General features: G+C 45.9%; 1 protein-coding gene across 1 annotated transcript in view; it reads right to left on the reverse strand.

The window, feature by feature from the left end:
* KIAA0586 (KIAA0586 ortholog) overlaps window positions 1-20177 on the reverse strand; it is a 307808-nt gene that overhangs the window by 136211 nt on the left and 151420 nt on the right. Inside the window, exons 20-21 of the mRNA XM_053705342.1 lie at window positions 12822-13000; window positions 6663-6781 (exon numbers count right to left, since the gene is read on the reverse strand). Of these exons, the coding sequence (XP_053561317.1) occupies window positions 6663-6781; window positions 12822-13000 (298 nt within the window). The remainder of the gene's footprint in view (window positions 1-6662; window positions 6782-12821; window positions 13001-20177) is intronic.

The following is a 20177-nucleotide window of genomic DNA, read 5'->3' on the forward strand; positions in this document are numbered from 1 at the left end:
GTGTATTGTATACAGAATTTCTGCATTGTGGGGAAAAAAGTAAAGCATAAATCCTGGGTAACAAGAACTAAGTCCTTTTTTCAGTTAGAGTTAAGTTCCTAAGTAAAATTTCCAGTAACAAGATCTCCGTATGAGATTTTGCTTGTTGAAAAGACAGCGCCTGAACCAGAATGTCGTCCAGATATGGCGCCACTGCAACGCCCTGCGACCTAATAACCACCAACAGAGCCCCCAGAACCTTGGAAAAAATTCTGGGAACTGTGGCAAGGCCAAACGGAAGAGCCACGAACTGGAAGTGTTTGTCCAGAAAGGCAAATTTCAGAAACTTGTGATGGTCCTTTTGGATCGGAACATGCAGGTGCGCATCCTTTAGATCTATGGTTGTCATAAACTGACCCTCTTGAACCAAGGGAAGAATGGAACGTATAGTTTCCATCTTGAAGGATGGTACTCTGAAAAACTTGTTTAGACATTTGAGGTCTAAAATTGGTCTGAAGGTTCCCTCTTTCTTTGGAACCACAAACAGATTGGAGTAGAATCCCTGACCCTGTTCAAGTATTGGAACTGGAACTATTACTCCCAGGACAGACAAATCCTCAACACAATTTAAGAACGCCTCTTTTTATCTGGTCTACAGATAATCTTGAGCGAAGGAACCTGCCTCTGGGAGGAAAGGTCTTGAACTCTAGTTTGTATCCCTGGGATACGATGTCCACTGCCCAAGGATCCGGAACATCCCGAATCCAAGCCTGAGCGTATAAAGACAGTCTGCCCCCTACATGATCTGCTTCCGGATTGGGGGCAGGCCCTTCATGCTGACTTTGAGTCATTTGCAGGCTTTTTAGATTGCTTCCCCTTGTTCCAGGACTGACTGGACATCCAGGAAGGCTTGGACTGTTCCTGCTTGGAAGAGGGGGAGGAAGGTTTACCTCTGAAATTTAGAAAGGAACGAAAATTACTCTGATGCCCCTTCTGTCTATTTCTCTTATACTGAGGGAGAAAATGTCCTTTTCCTCCTGTAATATCTGAAATAATTTCAGCTAAACCCGGGCCGAACAAGGTCTTACCCTTGTAGGAAATCGCCAAAAGCTTGGATTTAGATGAAACGTCCTCGAACCAGGGCTTCAACCATAGAGCCCTGCAAGCTAGTACAGCAAAACCCAGGGGCGTATTATGGGCTAGGCCAACAAGGCCTGTGCCTAGGGCAGCAGATTTGGGGGGGGCGGCACTTTTTACACCAGGGGCCCCGACCATCAGAGTGCAGTTGCTTCGCCAGAGCATCTGGATCACTATCAGGAGGTGGCGAGTTCCAAGCAGAACATGCTGCAGAAATGTTTCAAGCAGAACAGGCTATGATCTGCTGGGCCATTTATAGCAGTGAGCATAGGTCATGTTGCAAGTCAAACATATTTCTAAAATATGGCTCTAATGAAGAAAGGATAATGTGTGATTAAAACATAACGTTTATTGAAACAAGCCGAAAATGTAAAAACACTGCTCTGTGTTTGCTGAGCCCTGTGGTATGCCTTTGTATTTTACATTTTTTATGTGTTTCAATAAACATCACGTTTTTTCAGACATTATCCTTTCTTCATTGGAGCCATAATTTAGAAATACGATTTTTACTAATTTGTGTTTTGAGTTGTGAGACCGGCTTGGCTCTTCACAATGTTAACTGGTTGCCAGAGTCACGTGATTTTCTACACACTTTCTGAGAACGGAACTGCGTAGACCGAGACTGGGAGTAGCGTTGTATGTGTCGGGTGGGACTCAGCTGCTCACAGGTACTTTCCTGATTTCCAGCGGCAAGTCATATTTTACATAGTTTCTTCCTTGTAGCCATAAGATACTGAGTAGTTTTTATTTTATTTGTTGACAAGGATGTAAACAATTAGAAATATTATGGCTAGTACACTTTAATGCTCTGTTAGTAACTGTTACCACTATTTAATTTCTGTGTCATGTGGCACAGTGACTGGTCAGTGCACTCTATTTCCTATTGTATATGGGAGACTGCAGAAGAAATACTCTTCCCTGCTTAGTGGTAAAGTGGGGCGCAGGACAATGCGGCTCTAAGCTATGATGGGCATGGGATGGGTCTAGTAAGCTTATAGATAGGCATATGGGCAAACTACTGTACATGGTCAAATTGTGTATAACTAAAAAAAAAATATTCTTGCTCTGACATTGCACCAAAGCGATTACTGGCTGGATGACAAGTATATTTCTTTGATTTTAGGTCATGTAATTTTTTTATGAAAAATAAAGGCAATTCTATATATTAAAATGCTATGCCCTATACAGATGACTTGCAACCGTTCTAAAGTATTTTGGTTATTCAACACCCACCCTCTCTCAGAACTGCCCCTACCTCCTCCCAGTTTGTTCAGAAATGTTGTCTTTAAAAAATAAAACAATGTCATGTTACACTATGGCTACAAAAGGCCTAAAACCGGAGGGGGGGGGGGCGGCAGAGCTTTGAGTGCCTAGGGCAGCACAAAACCTAAATACGCCACAGGCAAAACCAGATATTTTTGCTCACAACTTGATGACTTGCAAGTAAGCATCCATAATAAAGGAATTGGTTAACTTAAGAGTCTTAATCCTGTACTGAATCTCCTCAAGAGGAGTATCTGTCCGAATAGAATCAGACCACGCATCAGACCAGTAAGCTGCAGTGCTTGTGACAGTGACAATATGGTGAATATACATTTTCTTTAATAAGGCCTCCAACTTCTTATCCGTTGGATCCTTAAAAGAACAACTATCCACTATGGGAATCGCTCCTTGATGGAATCAGCTATAGGAAACATCTTCCTGAAAATAGGAGATGGAGAAAAAGGGATACCAGGTCTTTCCCACTCTCATGCAATAATCTCTGTTGCACGGTCTGGAACAGAGAAAACCTCCATCGTGGAGGGAACGTCAAAGTATTTGTTCAGCTTACTGGACTTCTTAGAATTGACCACGACCATCATGTCGGAGTCGTTCAAGGTAGTCAAAACCTCCTTAAGAAGCATACTGAGGTGTTCTAGCTTAAATCTGAAGAATAACACTTCAGCATCAGAGGATGGACTTATACTATCTGAATATGAGATCTCACCCTCAGACGCTACCGAAGTATCTTTATCCTCAGACTTCCAAGATGAAATACCCTGGGGTAGCCACAACCAGATCAGAAACCTTGTTTACTAATTCCTTAAGTTTCTTTTTACGCCCCTTTGTAAGATGGGAAAAGCAGATAATGAGTCAGATTCTGCAGAGGATACCCGAGTAGCAACATTCTGTAAAGAAAATCCTGTCGGACTGTGAGAGGAAACGCAGGGCGCTGCCTGTGGAGATTGAACAAATTGGGACGCCTGAGGAGAAAGCTGCAGCATAACTACTTCAGAAGACATCTGGATAGCATCCACCTTAGTTAATGGTGGCTCAAAAAAAAATTCTCTATAACTTAACGTTCTCTCTATACAAGAGGAACAAAAAGGAACTGGAGGTTCCACCTGAGAATCATAACAAAGTTGACATGTAACAGACTGTAAGTCATCTTGGTCATTATAATAAAAATGACAAGTGAAAATAAAGCTTTTTTATTTCTTTGCACTTAAATTTTATTTTTACTGCGCCTTTAAATATTCTGGACTTTTATTTAACAAAAATTAGCCCTCAATTTATTCACCAGGTGCCAAAACACCTCAGCAGTCTTTTACTAAGGTGCCTACCTGTCCTGTAGCCTGAAGAGATATAGCCAACAATCCGATCCGGACTCACAATGGCAGCACGGACAACGGAACTGACAACTGCGTCACTCTCAACAGCCGACAGAACCGTGGAAAGCGCGCCAACGGCAATACCCGCCTCCTAACAGGGATCCTCCCCCTTTTAGTAACGTAGCGGATACTCACACTAATTTTCTCTAATTGTATTAAAAACACAGCCCGGATCCTAACCGGAGCTTACAGTTACTGAGCCACCAAAAAAAAAAAAAAAAGGTTTCTCCCCAGCACAGTTCACAGTGCCCTGTCAAACTGCCTGATAATATTAACCCTTTCGCCACAGGGTAAAATTAGACGTCCCTTCTTTTTCATAAGCAATATTTAGCTGCAGAAGTGCCAATATTCTCCCTCTTTCAAGAAAATAAATATGGAACTTACCTTAAATCATCTAACCGGCAGCAGGGCAGCTCACCAGGTTCGAGAGGCTCCCATACCTCACATGGACCTGTGGAAGAAGAAAGAATCTGAGTAAGCTTACTCAGGCTTTCTGAATAGGGCAGCAAATTCTTGAGAAAGCGCAGTGAGGATTGTACCTCACAAGTTCCCAAGTGCTCAAAAGCCACCACTGCCCTACTGAAGAGACTGACGTGGACTACGGTTAGACCCCAGAAAAGATCAGAGCAAACCTACTCTGCTTTAAAATAATAAAATCTTGATTGAAGAAAACTTCTTGTCAGACACCTAAACTTCTCCTCCTCCTTGCACTGCAGGCAAAGAGAATGACTGGGGGTTGTGAGTAGGGAAGAGATACTGTACTTAACAGTTTTACTGTGGTGCTCTTTGCCTCCTCCTGCTGGCCAGGAGTGATATTCCCCAACAGTAATTGATGATGATCCGTGGACTCACTGTGTCATTAGAAGGAAAGAAAAGTAGACAGGTATTGCAGTAATGAAGCAGGATACAAATAATAGGATACTTGATTCTACTGGAAGAGTTCAAGTCTACTCCAGAATTGTTATTGTTTAACCCCTTGAGTGCTAACGACGGCTCTGAGCCATCGCAGAGTTTCCCACTCTGGTGCTAAGACGGCTCAGAGCCGTCGATACCACTCTCCCACCTTGAGGGAAATCTGGGGGCTCCCACCCGCTCCTACCCTGGTGATCGGGCCTGCATAGTGACAGGCATCGCCGGGGCTTCACGTTTTGCGCAGTGCCCTCATGCGCAATGACGTCACCGTGCAACTTTATTAAAAATTTACAATACAAAGTATAGGGAAAGGGGGCATGCTGCTTAGAAGGCATCTAAGCAGCTACAGATCCCCAAGACCCACCGTTGGAAATGTAATCGCCTAACCTTTCTAACGGTGTAAGTCTTGGGGATCTGAAAAGACAATACAAAAGTTAAAAAAAAAATTCTGAAAAAAAACAAAACTTAAATCAGCTTAGCACCCAGGTGGGAAAGTGCTTAGCACTCAAAGGGTTAAAAATATAGATAATCAGTTTATTACTCATTCCCCAGTTTTGCATAACCAGCACTGTTATAATAATACACGTTTTACCTCTGTGATTACCTTGTATCTAATGCTCTGCAGACTGCCTCTTTATTTTAGTTCTATTGACAGACTTGCATTTTAGCCAGTCAGTGCTGACTCCTAGGTAACTCAACGGGACTGAGCACAATGTTATCTATATGGCACACATGAACTAGCACTGTCTAGCTGTAAAAAAAACCCTGTCAAAATACAATGAGATAAGAGGCGGCCTTAAATGACTTAGAAATTAGCATATTAGCCTACCTAGGTTTAACTTTCAACAAAGAATACCAAGAGAATAAAGCAAATTTGAGGATAAAAGTAAATTGGAAAGTTGTTTAAAATGACATGCCCTATCTAATTACGAAAGTTTCATTTTGACTAGACTGTCCCTTTAACAGTAGCAGAAAATAGAAAGCATTTCAAATTGACAAATTACTTGTTAAAGTGAAGCTTAGGAGCCAGACCATTTTTGGTTCAGAACCTGGGTTACACTTGCTTATTGGTGGCTAAATGTAACCACCAATCACCAAGCGCTATCCAGGGTGCTGTACCTAAAATAGGCCGGCTCCAATAGTGAACGTTTAACTTTTAATTAACCCTTTTTTCTAATTATATTATATTATTATGTATTCAATTTTTACAAGGAAGAATATATTTGTTGAATTTTTAATAGTTATTTTTTTTAATTTTTCAAGCTACCCCCACCCCCGTCATTGACAACTGACATTTGTAAATACAGTTTTGCATGCGTAGGTCACACCTCTTTAAAACGCTCTTGAATTTTGTTTATTATATGGTGGCCGATAAGAGAACAGTATAAAGAAGCTCATGTTAACAATCACTGTGCAGCATGCCATAGAGTGTGTTCTGCATTCCACTGAAATCACAATCTGGGGGAATGTGGGAGCACTAGAGTTTTCATAACTAAATTTCAGGAAAACAAAGCGAAATAAATACTGAAAGTGCATTGCTCAGTCTTTTAATTATGCATAATTAAGAGGGAATTCATGATTCAGATAGAGCACGCTATTTTAAACAACTTTACTACTGTTATCAAATTTCCTTTTGTTCCCTTGTTATCTTTTGTTGAAAAGCAGGGACGCAAGCTCAGAAGCGTGCACGTGTCTGGAGTAAATATGGCAGCCATTTTGCAAGAATGTAATCCATTTGCAAGACCACTAGATGGCAGCGCTATTTCCTGTCATGTAGTCCTTCAGACACATACCTAGGTATCTTTTAAACAAAGAATAACATGGGAATGATGCGAATTTGATAATGGAAACATTTTTAAAATTGTATGTTCTGTCTATATCACAAAGGATATCCCTTTAACTTCTTGTAGCAGATGTGAGGAGGTGTAGTAGCAATAGGTACGCTGATTTATTAATTCACTGATCATCTGTAATCCCACATACCGATATCCGAAGTCACAGATGCACTGATGTCACTGCTAGAATGACTCATATCTGGAACAGCCTCCTGTCTGACTGGGTACATTTCACTGATGATTCTCGCCATGATCTCTTGTTCCACCCTTTAAATAAAGTAAAAAATAAATATAAATTAAAAAAAAAACACTTTTCTTTAGTGCCTTTGAGGTACTGATGGAGTAGAAAACAGAATTTATGTTTACCTGATAAATTTCTTTCTCCAACGGTGTGTCCGGTCCACGGCGTCATCCTTACTTGTGGGAATATTCTCTTCCCCAACAGGAAATGGCAAAGAGCCCAGCAAAGCTGGTCACATGATCCCTCCTAGGCTCCGCCTACCCCAGTCATTCGACCGACGTTAAGGAGGAATAATAGCATAGGAGAAACCATATGGTACCGTGGTGACTGTAGTTAAAGAAAATAAATTATCAGACCTGATTAAAAAACCAGGGCGGGCCGTGGACCGGACACACCGTTGGAGAAAGAAATTTATCAGGTAAACATAAATTCTGTTTTCTCCAACATAGGTGTGTCCGGTCCACGGCGTCATCCTTACTTGTGGGAACCAATACCAAAGCTTTAGGACACGGATGAAGGGAGGGAGCAAATCAGGTCACCTAAATGGAAGGCACCACGGCTTGCAAAACCTTTCTCCCAAAAATAGCCTCAGAAGAAGCAAAAGTATCAAACTTGTAAAATTTGGTAAAAGTGTGCAGTGAAGACCAAGTCGCTGCCCTACATATCTGATCAACAGAAGCCTCGTTCTTGAAGGCCCATGTGGAAGCCACAGCCCTAGTGGAATGAGCTGTGATTCTTTCGGGAGGCTGCCGTCCGGCAGTCTCGTAAGCCAATCTGATGATGCTTTTAATCCAAAAAGAGAGAGAGGTAGAAGTTGCTTTTTGACCTCTCCTTTTACCTGAATAAACAACAAACAAGGAAGATGTTTGTCTAAAATCCTTTGTAGCATCTAAATAGAATTTTAGAGCGCGAACAACATCCAAATTGTGCAACAAGCGTTCCTTCTTTGAAACTGGTTTCGGACACAGAGAAGGTACGATAATCTCCTGGTTAATGTTTTTGTTAGAAACAACTTTTGGAAGAAAACCAGGTTTAGTACGTAAAACCACCTTATCTGCATGGAACACCAGATAAGGAGGAGAACACTGCAGAGCAGATAATTCTGAAACTCTTCTAGCAGAAGAAATTGCAACTAAAAACAAAACTTTCCAAGATAATAACTTAATATCAACGGAATGTAAGGGTTCAAACGGAACCCCCTGGAGAACTGAAAGAACTAAATTGAGACTCCAAGGAGGAGTCAAAGGTTTGTAAACAGGCTTGATTCTAACCAGAGCCTGAACAAAGGCTTGAACATCTGGCACAGCTGCCAGTTTTTTGTGAAGTAACACCGACAAGGCAGAAATCTGTCCCTTCAGGGAACTTGCCGATAATCCTTTTTCCAATCCTTCTTGAAGGAAGGATAGAATCCTAGGAATCTTAACCTTGTCCCAAGGGAATCCTTTAGATTCACACCAACAGATATATTTTTTCCAAATTTTGTGGTAAATCTTTCTAGTTACAGGCTTTCTGGCCTGAACAAGAGTATCGATAACAGAATCTGAGAAACCTCGCTTCGATAAAATCAAGCGTTCAATCTCCAAGCAGTCAGCTGGAGTGAAACCAGATTCGGATGTTCGAACGGACCCTGAACAAGAAGGTCTCGTCTCAAAGGTAGCTTCCAAGGTGGAGCCGATGACATATTCACCAGATCTGCATACCAAGTCCTGCGTGGCCACGCAGGAGCTATCAAGATCACCGACGCCCTCTCCTGATTGATCCTGGCTACCAGCCTGGGGATGAGAGGAAACGGCGGGAACACATAAGCTAGTTTGAAGGTCCAAGGTGCTACTAGTGCATCCACTAGAGCCGCCTTGGGATCCCTGGATCTGGACCCGTAGCAAGGAACTTTGAAGTTCTGACGAGAGGCCATCAGATCCATGTCTGGAATGCCCCATAGTTGAGTGACTTGGGCAAAGATTTCCGGATGGAGTTCCCACTCCCCCGGGTGCAAGGTCTGACGACTCAGAAAATCCGCTTCCCAATTTTCCACTCCCGGGATGTGGATAGCAGACAGGTGGCAGGAGTGAGACTCCGCCCATAGAATAATCTTGGTCACTTCTTCCATCGCTAGGGAACTCCTTGTTCCCCCCTGATGGTTGATGTACGCAACAGTCGTCATGTTGTCTGATTGAAACCGAATGAACTTGGTCCTCGCTAGCTGAGGCCAAGCCTTGAGAGCATTGAATATCGCTCTCAGTTCCAGAATATTTATCGGTAGAAGAGATTCTTCCCGAGACCAAAGACCCTGAGCTTTCAGGGATCCCCAGACCGCGCCCCAGCCCATCAGACTGGCGTCGGTCGTGACAATGACCCACTCTGGTCTGCGGAATGTCATCCCTCGTGACAGGTTGTCCAGGGACAGCCACCAACGGAGTGAGTCTCTGGTCCTCTGATTTACTTGTATCTTTGGAGACAAGTCTGTATAGTCCCCATTCCACTGACTGAGCATGCACAGTTGTAATGGTCTTAGATGAATGCGCGCAAAAGGAACTATGTCCATTGCCGCTACCATCAACCCGATCACTTCCATGCACTGAGCTACGGAAGGAAGAGGAACGGAATGAAGTATCCGACAAGAGTCCAGAAGCTTTGTCTTTCTGGCCTCTGTTAGAAAAATCCTCATTTCTGAGGAGTCTATAATTGTTCCTAAGAAGGGAACCCTTGTTGACGGGGATAGAGAACTCTTTTCCACGTTCACTTTCCAGCCGTGAGATCTGAGAAAGGCCAGGACGATGTCCGTGTGAGCCTTTGCTCGAGGGAGGGACGACGCTTGAATCAGAATGTCGTCCAGGTAAGGTACTACTGCAATGCCCCTTGGTCTTAGTACCGCTAGAAGGGACCCTAGTACCTTTGTGAAAATCCTTGGAGCAGTGGCTAATCCGAAAGGAAGCGCCACAAACTGGTAATGTTTGTCCAGGAATGCAAACCTTAGGAACCGATGATGTTCCTTGTGGATAGGAATATGTAGATACGCATCCTTTAAATCCACCGTGGTCATGAATTGACCTTCCTGGATGGAAGGAAGGATAGTTCGAATGGTTTCCATCTTGAACGATGGGACCTTGAGAAATTTGTTTAAGATCTTGAGATCTAAGATTGGTCTGAACGTTCCCTCTTTTTTGGGAACTATGAACAGATTGGAGTAGAACCCCATCCCTTGTTCTCTTAATGGAACAGGATGAATCACTCCCATTTTTAACAGGTCTTCTACACAATGTAAGAACGCCTGTCTTTTTATGTGGTCTGAAGACAACTGAGACCTGTGGAACCTCCCCCTTGGGGGAAGTCCCTTGAATTCCAGAAGATAACCCTGGGAGACTATTTCTAGCGCCCAAGGATCCAGAACATCTCTTGCCCAAGCCTGAGCGAAGAGAGAGAGTCTGCCCCCCACCAGATCCGGTCCCGGATCGGGGGCCAGTATTTCATGCTGTCTTGGTAGCAGTGACAGGTTTCTTGGCCTGCTTTCCCTTGTTCCAGCCTTGCATTGGTCTCCAAGCTGGCTTGGCTTGAGAAGTATTACCCTCTTGCTTAGAGGACGTAGCACTTTGGGCTGGTCCGTTTTTACGAAAAGGACGAAAATTAGGTCTATTTTTTGCCTTGAAAGGCCTATCCTGAGGAAGGGCGTGGCCCTTACCCCCAGTGATATCAGAGATAATCTCTTTCAAGTCAGGGCCAAACAGCGTTTTCCCCTTGAAAGGAATGTTTAGTAACTTGTTCTTGGAAGACGCATCAGCCGACCAAGATTTCAACCAAAGCGCTCTGCGCGCCACAATAGCAAACCCAGAATTCTTAGCCGCTAACCTAGCCACTTGCAAAGTGGCGTCTAGAGTGAAAGAATTAGCCAATTTGAGAGCATTGATTCTGTCCATAATCTCCTCATAAGGAGGAGAATCACTGTCGAGCACCTTAATCAGTTCATCAAACCAGAAATATGCAGCTGTAGTGACAGGAACAATGCATGAAATGGGTTGTAGAAGGTAACCCTGCTGAACAAACATCTTTTTAAGCAAACCTTCTAATTTTTTATCCATAGGATCTTTGAAAGCACAACTATCCTCTATGGGTATAGTGGTGCGTTTGTTTAAAGTAGAAACCGCTCCCTCGACCTTGGGGACTGACTGCCATAAGTCCTTTCTGGGGTCGACCATAGGAAACAATTTTTTAAATATGGGGGGAGGGACGAAAGGAATACCGGGCCTTTCCCATTCTTTATTAACAATGTCCGCCACCCGCTTGGGTATAGGAAAAGCTTCTGGGAGCCCCGGCACCTCTAGGAACTTGTCCATTTTACATAGTTTCTCTGGAATGACCAACTTTTCACAATCATCCAGAGTGGATAATACCTCCTTAAGCAAAATGCGGAGATGTTCCAACTTAAATTTAAATGTAATCACATCAGATTCAGCCTGATGAGAAATGTTCCCTGAATCAGTAATTTCTCCCTCAGACAAAACCTCCCTGGCCCCCTCAAACTGGATTAGGGGCCCTTCAGAGATATTAATATCAGCGTCGTCATGCTCTTCAGTAACTAAAACAGAGCAGCCACGCTTACGCTGACAAGGGTTCATTTTGGCTAAAATGTTTTTGACAGAATTATCCATTACAGCCGTTAATTGTTGCATAGTAAGGAGTATTGGCGCGCTAGATGTACTAGGGGCCTCCTGAGTGGGCAAGACTCGTGTAGACGAAGGAGGGAATGATGCAGTACCATGCTTACTCCCCTCACTTGAGGAATCATCTTGGGCATCATTGTCATTATCACATAAATCACATTTATTTAAATGAATAGGAATTCTGGCTTCCCCACATTCAGAACACAGTCTATCTGGTAGTTCAGACATGTTAAACAGGCATAAACTTGATAAGAAAGTACAAAAAACGTTTTAAAATAAAACCGTTACTGTCACTTTAAATTTTAAACTGAACACACTTTGTTACTGCAATTGCGAAAAAACATGAAGGAATTGTTCAAAAATCACCAAATTTTCACCACAGTGTCTTAAAGCCTTAAAAATATTGCACACCAAATTTGGAAGCTTTAACCCTTAAAATAACGGAACCGGAGCCGTTATAAGCTTTAACCCCTTTACAGTCCCTGGTATCTGCTTTGCTGAGACCCAACCAAGCCCAAAGGGGAATACGATACCAAATGACGCCTTCAGAAAGTCTTTTCTAAGTATCAGAGCTCCTCTCACATGCGACTGCATGCCATGCCTCTCAAAAACAAGTGCGCCACACCGGCGCGAAAATGAGACTCTGCTTATGCTTTGGGAAAGCCCCTAAGAAATAAGGTGTCTAATACAGTGCCTGCCGATATTATTATATCAAAATACCCAGATAAAATGATTCCTCAAGGCTAAATATGTGCTAATAATGAATCGATTTAGCCCAGAAAAGTCTACAGTCTAAATAAGCCCTTGTAAAGCCCTTATTTACGATCGTAATAAATATGGCTTACCGGATCCCATAGGGAAAATGACAGCTTCCAGCATTACATCGTCTTGTTAGAATGTGTCATACCTCAAGCAGCAAGAGACTGCACACTGTTCCCCCAACTGAAGTTAATTGCTCTCAACAGTCCTGTGTGGAACAGCCATGGATTTTAGTTACGGTTGCTAAAATCATTTTCCTCATACAAACAGAAATCTTCATCTCTTTTCTGTTTCTGAGTAAATAGTACATACCAGCACTATTTCAAAATAACAAACTCTTGATTGAATAATAAAAAACTACAGTTAAACACTAAAAAAACTCTAAGCCATCTCCGTGGAGATGTTGCCTGTACAACGGCAAAGAGAATGACTGGGGTAGGCGGAGCCTAGGAGGGATCATGTGACCAGCTTTGCTGGGCTCTTTGCCATTTCCTGTTGGGGAAGAGAATATTCCCACAAGTAAGGATGACGCCGTGGACCGGACACACCTATGTTGGAGAAATTAGGAATTTAAATGTATGTTTTGAATAACTTAAGCCATAGTAATATTAGCACAGTGATAGAAGAGGGGTAACGTAATCGCACCACTCACCAGCTGATCAGCCGATTCTCCAGAGTCTCTCTCCGACTGATGATACTGTCTAGAACATCAGATGTGGTTTGAGGGGCAGAAGGGGGAAAGGGAATGCCAGTATACTGAGGGGGAGCATTCTCTGCCCGGCCATTTAGCTCCAATAATGGTTCAGGAATATCAGCTTCACTTTCTTCATCCTATAAAGAAATTGAAGCAATGCCTGAGGTCATTAACAATAAATACATAAATAAAATAAACAACACTATTGAATCCTTTTGCACTGTGATGTTGAAATAGGCGCTCTGTCATCCAGATCTCAAAAACAGTATACGTGGCCCAAAGATGTAATGCGCTTGATGTTCTGTAAATACACACTGCAGGGGCATGGGATACAGTAAAACATGTATATGTCTATGTCTGCTATGTCTTTCTGTCCACAGTAACCCACAATCTTACTACTATGGTGCGACTGTGGCCAATGTGATCTAAAGAACTGTTTTATTAAACACACAAATTTGTGCAAGGAGAAAAGGGGGAAGGGGAAATAAGGAGAACAGAGAGAGAGTGCGAGAGAGAGAGAGAGCGCGAGAGAGAGATAGAGAGAGCGAGAGAGAGAGTGAGAGAGATAAGAGGAGATGGGAGTATAAAGTGGGAGGGAGGGAGAGAGAGAGAGAGAGAGAGAGAGAGAGATAGAGAGAGAGAGATAGCAGGAGATGGGAGTATAAAGTGGGAAGGAGGGAGAGAGAGAGAGAGAGAGAGAGAGAGAGAGCAGGAGATGGGAGTATAAAGTGGGAAGAAGGGAGAGGGAGAGAGAGACAGACAGCGGAAGATGAGAGAGCGAGCGGGAGAAATAGAGGGAGAGATGAGAGAGGGAGGGGAGTAGAAAGCAGGAGAGGGGAGGAGAGATAAAGCAGGAGAGGGGAGGAGAGATAAAGCAGGAGAGGGGAGGAGAGAGAAAGCAGGAGAGGGGAGGAGAGAGAAAGCAGGAGAGGGGAGGAGAGATAAAGCAGGAGAGGGGAGGAGAGATAAAGCAGGAGAGGGGAGGAGAGAGAAAGCAGGAGAGGGGAGGAGAGAGAAAGCAGGAGAGGGGAGGAGAGAGAAAGCAAGAGAGGGGAGGAGAGAGAAAGCAAGAGAGGGGAGGAGAGAGAAAGCAGGAGAGGGGAAGAGAGAGAAAGCAAGAGAGGGGAGGAGAGAGAAAGCAGGAGAGGGGAGGAGAAAGCAAGAGAGGGGAGGAGCGAGAGCAGGAGAGAGGGGAGGAGAGAGAAAGACGGAGAGGGAAGGAGAGAGAGCAGGAGAGGGGAGGAGAGAGAGCAGGAGAGGGGAGGAGAAGAGGGGAGGAGAGAGAGCAGGAGAGGGGAGGAGAGAGAGCAGGAGAGGGGAGGAGAGAGAGCAGGAGAGGGGAGGAGAGAGAGCAGGAGAGGGGAGGAGAGAGAGCAGGAGAGTGGAGGAGAGAGAGCAGGAGAGGGGAGGAGAGAGAGCAGGAGAGTGGAGGAGAGATAAAGCAGGAGAGTGGAGGAGAGAGAGCAGGAGAGGGGAGGAGAGAGAGCTGGAGAGGGGAGGAGAGAGAGCTGGAGAGGGGAGGAGAGAGAGCTGGAGAGGGGAGGAGAGAGAGCAGGAGAGTGGAGGAGAGAGAGCAGGAGAGTGGAGGAGAGAGAGCAGGAGAGTGGAGGAGAGAGAGCAGTAGAGTGGAGGAGAGAGAGCAGGAGAGAGAGCAGGAAAGGGGAGGAGAGAGAGCAGGAGAGGGGAGGAGAGAGAAAGCAGGAGAGGGGAGGAGAGAGAAAGCAAGAGAGGGGAGGAGAGAGAAAGCAGGAGAGGGGAGGAGAGAGAAAGCAGGAGAGGGGAGGAGAGAGAAAGCAGGAGAGGGGAGGAGCGAGAGCAGGAGAGAGGGGAGGAGAGAGAAAGACGGAGAGGGGAGGAGAGAGAGCAGGAAAGTGGAGGAGAGAGAGAGAGCAGGAGAGGGGAGGAGAGAGAGAGAGCAGGAGAGGGGAGGAGAGAGAGAGCAGGAGAGTGGAGGAGAGAGAGCAGGAGAGTGGAGGAGAGATAAAGCAGGAGAGTGGAGGAGAGATAAAGCAGGAGAGTGGAGGAGAGATAAAGCAGGAGAGTGGAGGAGAGAGAGCAGGAGAGTGGAGGATAGAGAGCAGGAGAGGGGAGGAGAGAGAGCAGGAGAGTGGAGGAGAGAGAGCAGGAGAGTGGAGGAGAGAGAGCAGGAGAGTGGAGGAGAGAGAGCAGGAGAGGGGAGGAGAAAGAGCAGGAGAGGGGAGGAGAGAGAGCAGGAGAGTGGAGGAGAGAGAGCAGGAGAGTGGAGGAGAGAGAGCAGGAGAGGGGAGGAGAGAGAGCAGGAGAGTGGAGGAGAGAGAGCAGGAGAGTGGAGGAGAGAGAGAGCAGGAGAGTGGAGGAGAGAGAGCAGGAGAGTGGAGGAGAGAGAGCAGGAGAGGGGAGGAGAGAGAGCAGGAGAGTGGAGGAGAGATAAAGCAGGAGAGTGGAGGAGAGAGAGCAGGAGAGTGGAGGAGAGATAAAGCAGGAGAGTGGAGGAGAGAGAGCAGGAGAGTGGAGGAGAGAGAGCAGGAGAGTGGAGGAGAGAGAGCAGGAGAGTGGAGGAGAGATAAAGCAGGAGAGGGGAGGAGAGAGAGCAGGAGAGTGGAGGAGAGAGAGCAGGAGAGTGGAGGAGAGAGAGCAGGAGAGTGGAGGAGAGAGAGCAGGAGAGTGGAGGAGAGAGAGCAGGAGAGTGGAGGAGAGAGAGCAGGAGAGTGGAGGAGAGAAAGCAGGAGAGTGGAGGAGAGAGAGCAGGAGAGTGGAGGAGAGCTAAAGCAGGAGAGTGGAGGAGAGAGAGCAGGAGAGTGGAGGAGAGAGAGCAGGAGAGTGGAGGAGAGATAAAGCAGGAGAGTGGAGGAGAGAGAGCAGGAGAGGGGAGGAGAGAGAAAGCAGGAGAGGGGAGGAGAGAGAAAGCAGGAGAGGGGAGGAGAGAGAAAGCAAGAGAGGGGAGGAGAGAGAAAGCAAAAGAGGGGAGGAGAGAGAAAGCAAAAGAGGGGAGGAGAGAGAAAGCAGGAGAGGGGAGGAGAGAGAAAGCAGGAGAGGGGAGGAGAGAGAAAGCAGGAGAGGGGAGGAGAGAGAAAGCAGGAGAGGGGAGGAGAGAGAAAGCAGGAGAGTGGAGGAGAGAGAGCAGGAGAGGGGAGGAGAGAGAAAGCAAGAGAGGGGAGGAGAGATAAAGCAGGAGAGTGGAGGAGAGAGAGCAGGAGAGGGGAGGAGAGAGAGCAGGAGAGGGGAGGAGAGAGAGCAGGAGAGGGGAGGAGAGAGAAAGCAGGAGAGTGGAGGAGAGAGAAAGCAGGAGAGGGGAGGAGAGAGAAAGCAAGAGAGGGGAGGAGAGAGAAAGCAAGAGAGGGGAGGAGAGAGAAAGCAAGAGAGGGGAGGAGAGAGAAAGCAGGAGAGGGGAGGAGAGAGAAAGCAGGAGAGGGGAGGAGAGAGAAAGCAGGAGAGGGGAGGAGAGAGAAAGCAGGAGAGGGGAGGAGAGAGAAAGCAGGAGAGGGGAGGAGAGAGAAAGCAGGAGAGGGGAGGAGAGAGAAAGCAGGAGAGGGGAGGAGAGAGAAAGCAGGAGAGGGGAGGAGAGAGAAAGCAGGAGAGGGGAGGAGAGAGAAAGCAAGAGAGCGGAGGAGAGATAAAGCAGGAGAGGGGAGGAGAGAGAGCAGGAGAGGGGAGGAGAGAGAGCAGGAGAGTGGAGGAGAGAGAGCAGGAGAGGGGAGGAGAGAGAGCAGGAGAGGGGAGGAGAGAGAGCAGGAGAGGGGAGGAGAGAGAGCAGGAGAGTGGAGGAGAGAGAGCAGGAGAGTGGAGGAGAGAGAGCAGGAGAGTGGAGGAGAGATAAAGCAGGAGAGTGGAGGAGAGATAAAGCAGGAGAGTGGAGGAGAGAGAGCAGGAGAGTGGAGGAGAGAGAGCAGGAGAGTGGAGGAGAGAGAGCAGGAGAGTGGAGGAGAGATAAAGCAGGAGAGTGGAGGAGAGAGAGCAGGAGAGTGGAGGAGAGAGAGCAGGAGAGTGGAGGAGAGAGAGCAGGAGAGTGGAGGAGAGAGAGCAGGAGAGTGGAGGAGAGATAAAGCAGGAGAGTGGAGGAGAGAGAGCAGGAGAGTGGAGGAGAGATAAAGCAGGAGAGTGGAGGAGAGAGAGCAGGAGAGTGGAGGAGAGAGAGCAGGAAGAGCAGGAGAGTGGAGGAGAGATAAAGCAGAAGAGTGGAGGAGAGAGAGCAGGAGAGGGGAGGAGAGAGAAAGCAGGAGAGGGGAGGAGAGAGAAAAACAGAATTTATGCTTACCTGATAAATTACTTTCTCCAACGGTGTGTCCGGTCCACGGCGTCATCCTTACTTGTGGGATATTCTCTTCCCCAACAGGAAATGGCAAACAGCCCAGCAAAGCTGGTCACATGATCCCTCCTAGGCTCCGCCTTCCCCAGTCATTCGACCGACGTAAAGGAGGAATATGCATAGGAGAAATCATATGATACCGTGGTGACTGTAGTTAGAGAAAATAATTCATCAGACCTGATTAAAAAACCAGGGCGGGCCGTGGACCGGACACACCGTTGGAGAAAGTAATTTATCAGGTAAGCATAAATTCTGTTTTCTCCAACATAGGTGTGTCCGGTCCACGGCGTCATCCTTACTTGTGGGAACCAATACCAAAGCTTTAGGACACGGATGATGGGAGGGAGCAAATCAGGTCACCTAGATGGAAGGCACCACGGCTTGCAAAACCTTTCTCCCAAAAATAGCCTCAGAAGAAGCAAAAGTATCAAATTTGTAAAATTTGGTAAAAGTGTGCAGTGAAGACCAAGTCGCTGCCTTACATATCTGCTCAACAGAAGCCTCGTTCTTGAAGGCCCATGTGGAAGCCACGGCCCTAGTGGAGTGAGCTGTGATTCTTTCAGGAGGCTGCCGTCCGGCAGTCTCATAAGCCAATCGGATGATGCTTTTAAGCCAAAAAGAGAGAGAGGTAGAAGTTGCTTTTTGACCTCTCCTTTTACCAGAATAAACAACAAACAAGGAAGAAGTTTGTCTGAAATCCTTTGTAGCCTCTAAATAGAATTTTAGAGCACGAACTACATCCAAATTGTGTAACAAACGTTCCTTCTTTGAAACTGGATTCGGACACAAAGAAGGCACGACTATCTCCTGGTTAATATTTTTGTTAGAAACAACTTTCGGAAGAAAACCAGGTTTAGTACGCAAAACCACCTTATCTGCATGGAACACCAGATAAGGAGGAGAACACTGCAGAGCAGATAACTCTGAAACTCTTCTAGCAGAAGAAATTGCAACCAAAAACAAAACTTTCCAAGATAATAACTTGATATCAACGGAATGTAGGGGTTCAAACGGAACCCCCTGAAGAACTGAAAGAACTAAATTGAGACTCCAAGGAGGAGTCAAAGGTTTGTAAACAGGCTTGATTCTAACCAGAGCCTGAACAAAAGCTTGAACATCTGGCACAGCCGCCAGCTTTTTGTGAAGTAAAACAGATAAAGCAGAAATCTGTCCCTTCAAAGAACTTGCAGATAATCCTTTCTCCAAACCTTCTTGAAGAAAGGATAGAATCTTAGGAATTTTTATCTTGTTCCATGGGAATCCTTTAGATTCACACCAACAGATATATTTTTTCCATATTTTATGGTAGATTTTTCTAGTTACAGGCTTTCTAGCCTGAACAAGAGTATCAATGACAGAATCTGAGAACCCTCGCTTTGATAAAATCAAGCGTTCAATCTCCAAGCAGTCAGTTGGAGTGAGGCCAGATTCGGATGTTCGAACGGACCTTGAACAAGAAGGTCCTGTCTCAAAGGTAGCTTCCATGGTGGAGCCGATGACATATTCACCAGATCTGCATACCAAGTCCTGCGTGGCCACGCAGGAGCTATCAAGATCACTGATACCCTCTCCTGTTTGATCCTGGCTACCAGCCTGGGAATGAGAGGAAACGGTGGGAACACATAAGCTAGGTTGAAGCTCCAAGGTGCTACTAGTGCATCCACTAGAGTCGCCTTGGGATCCCTGGATCTGGACCCGTAGCAAGGAACCTTGAAGTTCTGACGAGACGCCATCAGATCCATGTCTGGAATGCCCCACAATTGAATTATTTGGGCAAAGATTTCCGGATGGAGTTCCCACTCCCCCGGATGAAATGTCTGACGACTCAGAAAATCCGCTTCCCAATTTTCCACTCCTGGGATGTGGATTGCAGACAAGTGGCAGGAGTGAGTCTCCGCCCATTGAATTATTTTGGTCACTTCTTCCATCGCCAGGGAACTCCTTGTTCCCCCCTGATGGTTGATATACGCAACAGTCGTCATGTTGTCTGATTGAAACCTTATGAATTTGGCCTTTGCTAGCTGAGGCCAAGCCTTGAGAGCATTGAATATCGCTCTCAGTTCCAGAATATTTATCGGGAGAAGAGATTCTTCCCGAGACCAAAGACCCTGAGCTTTCAGGGGTTCCCAGACCGCGCCCCAGCCCACCAGACTGGCGTCGGTCGTGACAATGACCCACTCTGGTCTGCGGAAGCTCATCCCTTGTGACAGGTTGTCCAGGGTCAGCCACCAACGGAGTGAATCTCTGGTCCTCTGATCTACTTGTATCGTCGGAGACAAGTCTGTATAATCCCCATTCCACTGACTGAGCATGCACAGTTGTAATGGTCTTAGATGAATTCGCGCAAAAGGAACTATGTCCATTGCCGCGACCATCAAACCTATTACTTCCATGCACTGCGCTATGGAAGGAAGAAGAACAGAATGAAGTACTTGACAAGAGCTTAGAAGTTTTGATTTTCTGGCCTCTGTCAGAAAAATCCTCATTTCTAAGGAGTCTATTATTGTTCCCAAGAAGGGAACTCTTGTTGACGGGGATAGAGAACTTTTTTCTACGTTCACTTTCCACCCGTGAGATCTGAGAAAGGCCAGGACAATGTCCGTATGAGCCTTTGCTTGTGGCAGAGACGACGCTTGAATCAGTATGTCGTCCAAGTAAGGTACTACTGCAATGCCCCTTGGTCTTAGCACCGCTAGAAGGGACCCTAGTACCTTTGTGAAAATTCTTGGAGCAGTGGCTAATCCGAATGGAAGTGCCACAAACTGGTAATGCTTGTCCAGAAAGGCGAACCTTAGGAACCGATGATGTTCCTTGTGGATAGGAATATGTAGATACGCATCCTTTAAATCCACCGTGGTCATGAATTGACCTTCCTGGATGGTAGGAAGAATTGTCCGAATGGTTTCCATTTTGAACGATGGAACCTTGAGAAATTTGTTTAGGATCTTCAGATCTAAGATTGGTCTGAATGTTCCCTCTTTTTTGGGAACTATGAACAGATTGGAGTAGAATCCCATCCCTTGTTCTCC

The sequence above is a fragment of the Bombina bombina genome, chromosome 1 (assembly GCF_027579735.1).
Source record: "Bombina bombina isolate aBomBom1 chromosome 1, aBomBom1.pri, whole genome shotgun sequence".
NCBI lineage: Eukaryota > Metazoa > Chordata > Amphibia > Anura > Bombinatoridae > Bombina > Bombina bombina.